At 34.7% G+C, this 14,360-nt stretch overlaps 1 protein-coding gene across 6 annotated transcripts in view; it reads right to left on the bottom strand.

Annotated features, from left to right (window-relative positions):
- The window catches only part of LRBA (LPS responsive beige-like anchor protein), an 840,314-nt gene that overhangs the window by 155,939 nt on the left and 670,015 nt on the right, over nt 1-14,360 (bottom strand). For all 6 annotated transcript variants that reach the window (XM_023733554.1, XM_023733553.1, XM_023733556.1 and 3 more), the window contains one exon: nt 12,683-12,835. In XM_023733554.1, the coding sequence (XP_023589322.1) occupies nt 12,683-12,835 (153 nt within the window). The remainder of the gene's footprint in view (nt 1-12,682; nt 12,836-14,360) is intronic.

Below are 14,360 nucleotides of genomic sequence, written 5' to 3'. Positions count from 1 at the left end.
GATTCCAGAGGCCTTCCTTTGATCACTGTCTCCTACTTCTCCATAAAGAAAACTATATGTTTTTTGGTTTTTCCTTCTGTTGTTTCTTCAAGTAGATAAATGTATATAAATAAACTAAATAAACAGATGTGTGTATGTATATGTATATATGTATATTCATGTTTCCCCTTGCCTTTCTTAATCTAAGAATAGCATATTAAATTACTGTTGTGCACCTTGCTTTTCCCACTTAATACCAATCCCCTGTTAATGGGTATCTGAGTTGTTTCCAGTCTTTTGTTATTATAAATAACTGTCACCAACAAACTTCTGAATAGATCATTTCTTACTTCAACCAGTGTACCGCTGAGAAAGACGCCTTAAAGCTGAGTGAGAGCGTAGATAAATATGTAATTTTGCTAGATACTGCCAAATTTCCCCTCACAGAAGTGTGCCATTTTACATTCCCGTCAGCAACATAAGAGAATAAATGCCTGTTTTCCCATAGCCTCAGCAACAGAATATCTGAGTGAATTTTGGATTTTTGTCAATCTGAAAGGTAACAATGGAATTGTCAGTGCAATTTGTATTTTTTTATTATGAGTGAGGTTGATTACTTTTTCATATGTTTAAGGGACACTGGCATTTATTCTGTGAATTATTGTCCATTTTTCTATTAGACTGTTGGGTTTATTTTTTTTTAATTTTTATGAGTTCTTTATAAATGAGGTACACTAGCCCTTTGTCTATTCCAAATTCCAAATATTTTTTATTCAGTTTGTCATTTGTCTTTTCACTTTGCATCTGATGTATTTTGTCATGTGAAAGTTATCTATTTATGTAATTTAAGTGATCAGTCCTTTCTTTGACTACTTTTGGATTCTGAGTCACAGTTGAGAAAAAATTTTCCACTCCCAGGTTATACAGAAATTTACTAATGTTTTCTTCTAGACTTGTCTGGTTTCATTTCTGCACATTTACATACCTGATCCAGGGTTTACGGTATTAAAAACAGATCTAATGTTACCTTTTTTTATACGGCTAGCCAATATCATTTATTATAAAGTCCATCTTTTTCCCCACTGATTTGAGATAACAGTAAGATTTTGTGTTTCCCTCCCTCCAATCGACACTGAACCACTGCAATACTACAGAGTAGGCACTCAACAAGTATTTGCTGAATAAACAAACAAATAAGTGTGCATTATTAATTAATTGCACTTCCAGGTATACTGATGCAGACTGTGCTTTCTATGTACCTATCTTTGAGAGATATTACTGTAAAGGGTAGAGTTTATACCTGAAACCACGATTATATATGCAAAAAAAAAAAAAGTCCAACAGGTAAGGAGAATAATGACCTATGACTGACATGTGTACAAAAACAGGGGATAGGTTATGGGAAGCCATAGGATAAGATGCAGGTTTACTGAAAGGTTTCAAGGAAGAAGAAAGTTTTGAGGGGATGGATTTTTTGCTTTATTTTGTTTTTTAAGTGGCTAGTAGTAAGAATGGCAAGGTTACAAGCCTTAGGGCAGAGCTTTATTAATAAAGGAATAGAGGAGGCTTCCATTGCGATGAGTGGGAACAATATGAGGCACTGTGGTGAGCAAGAACAGCATGTGGAGTGACTGCAGTTAGAAAGCTAGAAGCACTATTACAGGTTCCAGTGTCCAAGAGATGAAGGAACCCGGCATTCTCCCACACGACTTTCCAGCTCTATCACTTAGGCTGAAGTCTATATGGGAGTAATTACTATTAGACAGTATTTCTCAGTATTATACAGATGGGACATCCATGGGAAGGAATTTTCTATTATTCTTTCAGAGATTTTATAAATTGTTTTTATTAGCATGTTATATTAATATTTTAGTGAAACACTAAGCAATACTGTTGGCAGGAAATCACAGAAAGATACTCCAGAATAAACACAGAATTTGGATATTTTCCACCATGAATGTAGCATAGTTTAGGAATAGTATCATTTTATGTTGCTTGCATACAGCACAATAATATGGCACTAAACAAAATGTCGCATATGTCTCATTTATCCAGAGTTCAAATTTCATTTACGAAGAGAATCTAGAACACAGTCGAACTCAAAGTGACAGAAGGCCATAAGGAAAACAAATACAAACCTTATGAACTTAAAAGACGGAAGACACTGACTCATCCCTCAGGCTTGCCATATATGCATAAAATAACAGTAGATGAAAAGATGGAAACCTGACAGAGAAAAGTAACAGCTGACACTGGAGAGAACTCTAAAATGCGGACAGAAAAGCTAAAAAGAAAGCAGAGGAACGTGGGCCATTTTAGCTGAGGAACAAAAAGCTCTATATATCGCAGTAACTTTTAAGAGTTTCCCAAGGAAAATGGTGAAAAGCATTGGTATTTGAAAGTATAAACTAAAATTCTATGTAACTTTTCAATGTATGGGGATTATCCCATTCCTAGATGATACTGAATACTGGAGGCACAGTTTATAAATTTTAGAAGGTTTCTATTAAGGTAAAAGTAATAAATAATAATTAACAGATTTTTTCCCTTTCTTCTCTTAACTTCTTTAAAAGATATGAGATTATGTAAAGCAACAGTTGAAATACTGTATTAGTGATTTATAACATATGCAGATGCAAAATGGCAATAATAATATAGAAAAGGGAGGGAACGGAGCTGAATTGGAATAAAGTCACTATATGTTATTAGAATTAAGTCAGTATTAATCTGAAGTAAATTGTGATAGTTAAAATGCATATTGCAGTTCCTATGCAACCATGAGGAGCCCCCCTAAAAAATATATATATATAGTAAAAAATTTTTCTAAATGAACTAAAATGATAGATTAGAAAATATCTATTTATACACAAGAAGGTGATAAAGGAGGAACAGGAACAAAAAGACCAAAGGCTAAAGAACACAAATAGCAAAACGGCAGGCATAAATCTAACCATATCAATATTATCATTAAATGTGAATGGAGTAAACACTTCAGTCAAACAGAGACTGTCAGACTGGGTAAATAAACACGATCCAACTGTATACTATCTTACAAGAAACACACTTTAGATTCAAAGGCAAAACAGGCTGAAAGTGAAAGAATGGGAAAAGATACACCATGCAAACATTAACCACAAGAAAGCTGAAGTGGCTGTATTACAATCAGGCAAAACAGACTAAAAAGAGTTACTAGAAAACAAAGAGGGACAACTTACAATAAAAAAAAAAAAAATTACTTCATCAGGAAGATATAACAATTGTAAACATATACACACTGTGGTATGTTGAAAAACAGCTCTACAAAGATATTAGGTCCCAATACCTGGAACCTATAAATGTTATCTTATCCACTGGATGTGGGTCTTTGCAATGTGGTTAAGTCAAGGATTTTGAGATGCAGAGATTATCCTGGATTATCAGGGTGGGCTTAAACACAATCATATGTATCCTTATAAGAGGGAAATTAGATTACAGACAGAAGAGGAGAGGTGATGTGAAGACAGAGGCAGAGATTGGAGTGACATGGCTTTAAGCAAAGGAATGCCAGCAGCCCAAAGCTGGAAGAGGCAAGGAATAGATTGTCCCTTAGATCCTACAGAGGGAGCGTGGCCCTGCTGACACCATGATTTCAGCCCAGGAATACTGATTTTGGACTTCTGGCCTCCAGAACTGTGAGAGAACAAATTTCTGTTGTTTTAAGCCATTGAGTTGGTAGTAATTTGTTATAGCAGCTGTGATGGTTAAGATTGTGTGTCAACTTGGCTGGGCCATGATTCTCAGTGTTTTAATGTAATCACTCCCCTGATTGAATATACTGTGAGTAGTCAATCAGATGAAAGGGAGTCTCCTTGGGGGTGTGGCCCGCATCTGAATATAAGCAGACGTTCTGGCTTTTTGCTCTCACTGGATCCTGCAGCTGCCTCCTATCGCCTCATTTCCAGTTCCTGGGACTTAAGCTGTCAGCTTATCTGCCGAACCTGGGATCTGTTGATCTGCACAGCCTGTGAGCAGAAGCCCTGCTCTGCGACCTGCCAATCTTGGGCTTGCCAGTTTCTGTGGCTGCATGACTTGGGAGAGGCCTCTACCCTGATCCAGGGACTTGGGACGTTCTAGCCTTTATAATCGCGTGAGCTGTTTCCTTGATATAAATCTCTCTCTATATATATATTCATACACTTTACTGGTTTTGCTTCTCTAGAGAACCCAGCCTAAGACAGCGGCCACAGAAAACTAATACGCACAACTAACCACCAAAAACCCATTGACATTGAGTCAATTCCAACCCGTAGCGACCCTATAGGATAGAGCAGAACTGCCCAATAGAGTTTTTGGCCTGGTGGACCGTGCCAAAAAACACATGAAACAAACACTGACAGACTCAACAACAGTATTTGGAGACTTCAGTATCCTAGTGTCAAAAATGTATAGAACTAGACAAGAAAATCAATACAGACAGACAGTCTGAATACAGTAGACCAATTTGATCTAACTTACATCTATATAACATCCAACAAGAGCGGAACACCCATTCTTATCAAGACCTTATTGAGAATTCTCCAGGATAGGCATATTCTAGGTAATAAAACAAGTCTCAGTATATCTAAAACAACTGGAATCACACAAAAAATGTTTTCCGATGACAATAAAATTAAATTAGAAATAATTTCATTAGAAATTGGGGAAATCCACAAATATTTGCAAAGTAAACAACACATTTCTGAATAACCCAGGGGTCAAAAAAAAAAAAAAAATCACAAGGCAAATTAGAAAATGTTATAAGCCTGACTGAAAACAAATAATACATAAAAATTTATTGGATACAGACAAAATAGTACATAGAGAATTTATAGCTATAAAAGTCAAAAGTAGAAAGAGCTTAAATAAAAAATCTAATTTTATGCTTTAAGAATCTAGAAAAAGAAGAGAAAACTAAACCCAAAACAAGCAGAAGTAAAGAAATAATGACGATTACAAAGAAAAATCAATGAAAGAAAAAAAACCCAGAAACACAATAGAAAAAAAAAATCAATGAAACCGAAAGTTGGTTCTTCGAAAAGATCAACAAAGTTGGCAAACCTTTAGTGAGGCTGACCGAGGGAAAAAAAAATACAAATTACCAAAAACAGGAATGAGCAAAGTAACATCATACAAACCTTACAGAAATTAAAATGATTATAAGGCATACTATGAACAACTTTATACCAATAAATTGGACAGATGACAGGAAAAACTCCTAGAAAGACACAAATTACTGAAACAGATTTTAGAAGACACAGAAAATCTACATAAATATAACAAGTAAAGACATTGAATCGGTAATTAAAAATTTTCCCAGCCAGGCCCAGATGGCTTCAGGGATGAATTCCTCCAAACACTTAAAAAAGAAATATCAATCCTTACTAAACTACTTCAGAAAATAGAGGAGGAGCAAACACTTGCCACATTCCATTCTATAAGACCAGTATTATCCTGATACTAAAGCCAGCCAAAAATATCACAAGAAAATTACATACTAACGTTCCTCATGAATGCGAATGCAAAAATCCTCAAAAATATTCCTCAACAAAATATTAGCAAACAACAAAAAACAAATCCAGCAACATATCAAAAGAATTTACAGCAGCTAAGTGTGATATATTCAAGGAATGCAAGGTTGGTTTAACAACCAACCTTGGTTTAACATCCAAAAATCAGCGTAATCACATTTCACTTTTTGTGTCTTGTTTGAGAAATCTTTCTCTATTCTAAGATTACAAAGAAACTGCCTTGTATTATCTCCTCAAAGTTTATAGTTTTGCCTTCACATTTAAATCTTTGATATACTTTCATTTTGTTTGTGGTATAAAGGTTCCACTTTCATTTTTTTTCCATATTGATAACCAATTATCCAGCATCATAAATTGACAAGTCCTTTCTTTCCCTACAGATCTGCAATGCCAGCTCTGTAACAGATGAAGTTTCTCTATCTGTACTGGTCTGTTTCTGGGTTCTCTGTTCACATCCATTATTTTGTTTCTCCTAATTTGCCCTAATTACTATAGCTTTATAATAATTCTTAGTTCTTGAGTCCCTCTGAACCTGCTCTTGTTCTTAGAGAGTGCCTTGGCTATAAATGGTCCTTTGTTCTTTAGAGTCTGTCAAGTTCCAACAAAACAAAGCAAAACAGAAAACAAACCTGTTGGGAGTTGGATGGTTTTTTTAAATTGAATTTATAAATCAATTTGGGAAGAATTAACAATCTATCAACATAGCGCATCTTTTTTCCACTTTGATGTATTCCCTTTTTAAACTAACAATTTCACAATAAATTACATATCATGATTGATTATATAAACGAAATCAAAACAATAGTAATTTTAGGTTTTTTTCAAACTTCACACGTCTGCCCCCACTCCCCAGGGACTTAAATCAGACTGCTGGTGTGTGTGCTGTGGAGGGTGGGTCCAGAGTTGAGAATAATTATTACCGACTGCAGCCCCTGTGCATCTTTTAATTACATTCTTGGTCATGTCATTATTAAAATAGAAAATAAAAAGGCAACTGGCAAAGAAAACAATATGAAAGAAAGCACGGCAGCTTTTGGCATTTCTATTTAAAAACAACAAAAACACCTAATCAGCACTTAAGAAAGAGGTTTTTAAATGCCATTTCTCCAGAAAACTGAAACAAGAATGTGAATAACGGTTTAAAAAGTGTAACTCCTTTTAAATATCAATAAAACTCAACCTAACATTGTATCTGAACACTGTAATTTTGAACATAATATGTTATCACAATGATCTAATTGTTATATCATTGCAAATTCAGCTTTTCTCAAGCTGTGGGTCTTGGTATATATACACAAACATCTTTTCATCAGGGGACATGAAATTCTTAAGTCTCAAACTATGCTGTCATCACTTGATAACTGTAAATTGTCCATTCAAACGGAAAAGAAAAGACTAACCAACTTCATTCAGATACAAAATCTATGAAGGTTTAAGTTGAACAGATTTAAATTTTAGCAATAGATAAGAAAAAGGTTGGTGAGGAAATGAAATCTGAAAATTGTTTTCTCTCTTAGACAATAACATAAAAAGAAAGCACATCTTTTAGTTTGTCCATATGTCCTCGGAAGACAATGGAAAGAAGACAACATATTCACTGCATTTTTCTTTACCCACGCAAGCAAGAGGAGACAGAAGCTCTAGAAGATACACAAAAGCAAAGTGATTCTGACTGGTAAACTCAGGACAATTCACCAATAGAAGGCTCCCTTTGCTAGATTCACACCACCTCTCAACCTTGAGATGCTTTCTACTTCAATGAGTAGAGACATTGTCTGTCTTGATCACAGAGTCTAGCAGTGCTGGCACATAGATAGCATTCAATGAATACATGTTAAATGAATGAACTACTGTGATTATAATTTAAATAAATTATACTTCCTTCACCTAAAACAAAATGTCCAACTTCACCAACTTTTAGAAATAGTCCTATCATTATTGCCCAGAATATGGTTTTCTTTGCATCTTCTTCATCTTAAAACTCAAGTATTATAAGAGGCATTATAATATAGGTCCATAACATTGATATTATACCATAAGAGGTAAATGCTGAGCATTCTGAATTCAGACATATTTATATTTGGTGGAAGTTTGAAAGGCCTGTTCCTCATTTGTATTTTGAAGCAATATTTGGAATAAAAATAATATTAGAAAACACAGACCAATCTCTGGGATGTAGTTAAAACTGAGAGGTCTGCTTTCATTTTGCCCTGATTCTAACTGTTCAGAACAAAGAAAATTGAATGTATTTGCCTGAAAGACTAATCAGATTTAGATGAATTTTTATCCACTGCGCCACCAGAGCTTCTTCCTTCTAAAACATGTAGGGCATTTATCTTCTATACATAAGTTCACCTCTTAGCAAACTTACCAATCCTACATACAGATCTTCATTACTTACAAAAAGCTCTGAGGATGAAAATGGCGTAGTAAGATAGTAGTTACAGTTCACTGACACGAATGGAAAATGCAAGCAAGCATTACTGGTGCGTCAGCAAAATCATGTTGCAAAAAATATACTATCCCCTTCAATTAACATTTGGGCTACCAAGTACTTTAAAAAGATGTGCTGGGTATCTTAAAATGAGTATGTCAGTTAATTAATTCTGTGATCCCCTGCTACCAAATGAATACTGTAAATCTGTTATGATTCACTGTCCTATAGATCATCTGTTCTTGGTCCTGGTTTGTTCCAGGAAGAGAAGCAGCTGCAACACTATATCCCTGCTCAACCTGAGGACCGTCTGACTTTAATTGTAACACACAGCTTGATGTGGCTCTGGTTATGAGAAGCCAGAGTATCGTCTGTAATAATCTGGAAAAGCAGAAACCTGCCAACAGAGGGCTGAAAACAGGGACTTGGGCTGTCTGGCTGCCTGACGGGCTGCAGGAAATATGATTAATGAGTAAGGTATAATGATATCAGGAACCCGATTAGCACCACAAAAAGGTCACAGATCAAAGTAGTATGCATTTCATAAGCTACAATCATTGCATAAAATCTGAAGACTTGAAGAGATAAACCAAAAAGAGGAGAGGATAAAACCCTTATGTGACAACATGCTAACAGATACAGAAATACCACACTAATAATTTAGTCACTTATACGAAGTTAACAGGAAATAATAAAATGAATCAATCTGGACTGGACTGGGAAAGCTCTGTTTATCATAGGTGGATAATAAATATTTTTAACGAATAACTTAGCTGTTAAATTCTTTCACAAGGACACATGTAAGTAATAATGAATTAAAATGATCAGAGATACAATATTCATTCAATTCTGAAAAACATTTGCATTTAATTTGCAGCAAATTTTCACACAATACTGTTTGGGAACATTCGCTTATTCTGAGCCCAAACTATGAAGAAATCTGCAAAACGCACAGGATTAGGAATCACTGGAAAAATGTTAAATAAACTTAATAAGTTATAATAAAGGTGGAGTTAATATGGTAAAATACTATTTTGCGTACAATTTCATACCCATGTCTAAATTCAGTATGCAGGCAGCCAAAAACCAAACCTGATTGGAAAGCAATTTGGTAAATTGCCACCTTCTTTTCCCTGATGCCCTTGAGAAACCCATTCTAAACAGATACGGCTTTTCAAAGGTGAAGGCAGAGGGGGTAGAGGTGGGAAGTACTGTCAGGCAAGTGGTTTACATAAATTTATTTAAGTAAACCATCAAAAGATTAGTGAAAAGCTTTAAATATAATTTACAGGCAGTCCCCAGATTACGAATGAGTTCTGTTCCTAAGACTGTCTTTCAACTGAATTTGTAGGTAAATCGGGACAGTTAGGTAGGGTTCATATCTAACATCAGTTAGTTAAATGTTTGTCATAGTATATAGTGTGTTTTCTATGAAAAAAAAAAAACATTAAAGAAACACTTCCAGGTACACTAAACCATCTTTAACATAATAATACAGTAATAACAATAATAATGTTTCGGTGCATGTCACAAAGTAGCTCCCGTTTGTTATTAGGAACCACTGTAGGTTCAGGCAGTCCCTGGATTACAAACAAGTTCCGTTCCTAAATCTCTCCTTAAGTCGAATTTGTATATAAGTCAGAACAATTACGTACAGTTCGTATCTAACATCAGTTAGTCAAATAAAATAGTGCTGTTTGGTATTACAAACTACTGTATATACCTCGAATTTTTAATATAATAGGCTTTACAGGGATTGGCTTGTAACTACAGTTAGTGGGTAAACTGGACGTTCATAACCCAGGGACTGCCTGTTTCAAATGTTTCTGCTTCTTAGATTTAAAGTGAAGTGCACAACAAGCCTCTTTGGACTTTTGATAATAATATCTATGGTAATAATTAATACAGAGCCACTTCCTTTGAGATTTAAACTTTTAAGTCACATTTGGGAAAAAAGTATTACGATAATAAAATACCAGAATGTGATTTTAATCTTTTTCTTAAAAATATATTCTTCAAAAATGGGTAAGATTCTTTACACTTTTCCTATATTATATAAATATTATTTAACATTTACCTAATATATGTTTGTAGCCCTGGTGGTGCAGTGGTTAAGAGCTCGGCTAGTAACCAAAAGGTCAGGAGTTCAAATCCATCAGCTGTTCCTTGGAAACCCTATGAAGCACTTCTACTCTATCCTGTAGGGTCACTATGAGTCAGAATTGACTCAATGGCAATGAGTATGGTTTTGTTTTGTTTTTTTAAATATGTGATAAAAACTTTTATTTAACTAGTGATTCAAAAGACACCATTTAAAAATGAAAAGACAAGCCACAGACCAGGAGAAAAATATTTGCAAAACATCTGTTGGATAAAGGACTTTCATCAAGAATATATAAACATTTCTAACAACTCAATAAGAAAAAGACAAACAGCCCAATTAAAAAATGGGCAAAAGATTTGAATAGATACTTCATCAAAAATATATATATATATAAATAGCAAATACACCTGTAAAAAGATGCTCAACATCATTAGTCATTTAAAAAAAACCTGTCGCTGTCGAGTTGATTCTGACTTACAGCGACACAACAGGACAGAATAGAACTGTCCCACAGGGTTTCTAAGGCTGTCATCTTTACAGGAGCAGACTGCCACATCTTGCTCCTGTGGAGTGGCCGGTGGGTTCAAACTGCCAGCTTCTGGGTTAGCAGCTCAACTCTTAACCACTGCGTCACCAGGGGCTCCTTATCATTAGTCATCAGGGAGACGTAAATCAAAATCATGAGATACCTACTAGAATGGTTCAAATAAATAAGACTGACAATACCAAGTCTTGGCAAGGGGAAAAAACTGGAACCTCATCCATCGTTCATGGGAACGCAAAGAATCTACCCAAGAGACATAAAAACAAATGTCTATACAAAGACTTGTATGCAAATGTTCATAATAACCGCAAACTGAAAACAAGTGAAATGTCCATCAACTGGTAAACAGACAATATGTGGTATATCCATACAATGGGATACTATGCAGCAACACAAAGTAACGAACTACTGATAAATGCAACACAGACAAATCTCAAAAACATCATGCAATGTGAAAGAAGTTAGGCATAAAAGAGACTACATATTGCATGATTCCATTTATGTAAGATTTCTAGAAAAGGCAAAACTCTAGAGATAGAATCAGTAGTTGCCTGTGGCTGGGAGTGGGAGCAGAGAGTGACTGCAAACAGGCACCAAGCAGACTTTTTAGAGTGATGTAAGTGTTCTAAAGCTGGTTTGTGGTGATGGTTACACAACCGTATCAATTTACTAAAGCTCAGTAAATCGTACATTTAAAAAGGCGTATATAAATTAAACCCCAATAAAGTTCTTTAAAAATGCAGACAATCAATGAAAGCAAATGAAAAAATTGTTGAATGAATGTACCTTCTATTCACTTCAATGCACCCTTGGGGGCAAACACCATGTAAATATACAGATACGTTTAAAAGTTTGACATCTCCTTCAGTCTTTCTGGGCTACCCTTCATTCTGGGCTCTCGCTTTAACCACAGTCACTTACTGAGAACCTTTAAAAATTCTTGGAGTAAAGTGAAATGGAACATACCATAAGACTGTGAAAAAATAGGAACCACATGGCTACTGTAAGCCGGACAATGCTCTAGGTATTTTATGTACATAATTGCAATTCCATACTCACATATTTCCAAATTACAAATGAGGAAAACAAGGCTTGGAGAGGTTAAACTGCCTATGGTCCCCCAGGAATATGATTGATCCAGGATTGGGAAACATGATCTAACTCCAAAACCTATGTTCCTTCCACTCCTTTGCACTGCTTCTAGTATATATAAAATGTAAAATGTCACTAATAATGAGACTGTAACCAGGGTGTAGAAGATAAGAATAAATTAGCTTGAAAGGTAATTTAAAACCAAAAGAAATGCCATTTAGGAAACCAATATGTAGCCATTTTCCTTGTTTCACTGTAAAATTTTTTTTAAAAAAGTAATTTATATTCCATTTTAAAAATGGAATATAGTAAAATACACTTTTAAGTACTGAAAATAAAACTCCCCAATTCCAAATTTTTATGAAGCTTAAAAGGAAAAAGGAAAGTCATACTCTTCTTCACAGAATAATACAGACCCCAGGTAAGACAGGGCATTAAAAAGTCCACTAATGGTACTAAAGACTTGCTAGTAAGTGCTATCATCACTGTGGTTTTAAGGTTTTTGTTTTTTTAATTTTGTTTTTAAGTTTTCATATTCAAAATATTACGTGAAGATTTCCTTCAAAAAGACAGGTACAGGATATAATTTGAAAATCTTGTTCCTGTTACCAAAATGTGCAATGGCTTTCCACACTGGAACACACAATTACTTTTCTTTCTTGGTAGGAGAAACCTATGTTTGAAAAAAGCATGGAATTCTAGTTTCACTTATAAGTGTCCCTTCTAACACTGAATTATCATGTACATATGAAAGTAACCTAAATTCTGCATAACACAATACAATAAACCATTACACCTTTCAATCCTATGAATTTTTATAATCAAAGTATATACAGAGATTCACAAAGTATTATGTCACTTTCAGTTACCCTATCAACTACAGCTTTGTCCAGAAGAGCAAGGGTTAATGATCATACACCAGCACATGAAAGATGCTTTGAGAATAGACTCATAACAGACAGAGCAGATGATAACTATCTTACCATTCTGTTTATGTGAACAAATTCTTCTGAAGTTTTGGCCCAAGGAGGAAGTTCGACATCAGACACTACTGTCCCATCATCCATCACTCCAAGATTATAATTATTGAAGTTGACAAACATCTCAGGGAGATAATAAAATTCAGGGATCAATTCCTATATAAAAATAGAAGATGATATTATATTATAAATTGTGGGATACTGAATAGATATTTTAAAAAAATTAGATCATTTCCTAAAGCAGAACAAAATGAACATAGGGAATTTTTTTTTTTCATATCACAGCTCTATCATACTATTTTTATTAAGATAGACCCTATCCAACCAAAATTAATCAATATATTACTGGTTGGTTATAGGCTCTCTTTCAGGACACAACTCATAACATCAAAATGCTTAAATAATTCAAGTAATACTGGAGGTTTGACAAGATATAAACAGAGATTACCATGTTGTAATAATAATGACATGGTAAACCAGACTTTTTATGAGATATACGGACTTTTTGCCAGAAAAATACCAAAATCTCTATAATATAAGCTTTATTATGCCACTGCTTTGGTCCCTTCATCACTTAGGAAGATAATTCATTATATGTAACCATGGTTTAACAATACATTTTCCTCACATTTCAAAACATTCAAGTTTAGTTTTAAGGTACTAACTCTGAAAAGATTAAAATTTATGATTAGTCTAGAAAATGATCTGCATAAGAAACTGAGTAAATTAAATATATGACCTTAATAAGGACACTTTAAATACCCTTTAATAGCACATTTAATAAGCAGAAAAATGCAGGTGGTTAGGCTTTTGTGTTCAATAAGCCCCATGTATAACTATTTCAGAGGCCCTGTAGATCAGACTCAAATCCAGTCTTGATATGGGTCAGTGGCTCACTGGTTTCTCAGATCCCCCCTCAGGGCCAGCTACAGCAGGCCCAGCTTTCTAAACAGTTGAGTAAAATAGGCAGGTCATCAGATTTTGGACAAGGTCAGTATGAACTCGCCAGAGGAAAGACAAAAAAGATCCAAAAGAATTAAGCTATTATCACCTCTATCATCCATGTGAAATGCTGCTTGACTTTAAATTGTACCTTCTTTGTTTACAATCACAATCATTAACTAAGCAGGGTAGAAATGAGCTTGTCCTCCAAATGCCTGACAACCACATGAACATTAGACTTGAAAAACAAACTGAACAAATTTTTTTTTAAAAAGGAAGAATCCTGTTAAATGTTTGGCCATAAATAAAATTACACAGCGATCACACAAAAATATTAAGATTCTGATCTCCAAAAATGATGCATATAAATCTAATTGACAAAAGGGAATAAGACAGATGTGTGTTACTTTATTAAGCAAAAACCTATATCCATTTTGTTTGAGCTAACATTTATTCATTGGTATGAGCCAGGTACTAACACAAACCTTTAATAAACCTTATTAAGTACAGCCAGACGGCTCCTTACAAGTGAGGATGGCAAGGCTTCTTCTCATATACTTTGGACATGTTATCAGGAGAGACCAGTCCTTGGAGAACAGCACCAAGCTTGGTAAAGTAGAGGGTCAGCGAAAAAGAGGAAAACCTCAATGAGATGGACTGACACAGTGGCTGCAACAATGGCTCAAACATAGCAGCAATTGTGAGGATGGTGCAAGACTGGGCAGAGTTTTGTTTTGTT

This window comes from Trichechus manatus, unplaced genomic scaffold, assembly GCF_000243295.1.
Source record: "Trichechus manatus latirostris isolate Lorelei unplaced genomic scaffold, TriManLat1.0 scaffold00059, whole genome shotgun sequence".
In the NCBI taxonomy this organism is placed as follows: Eukaryota; Metazoa; Chordata; class Mammalia; order Sirenia; family Trichechidae; genus Trichechus; species Trichechus manatus.
This window is presented reverse-complemented; position numbering and strand designations above follow the sequence as displayed.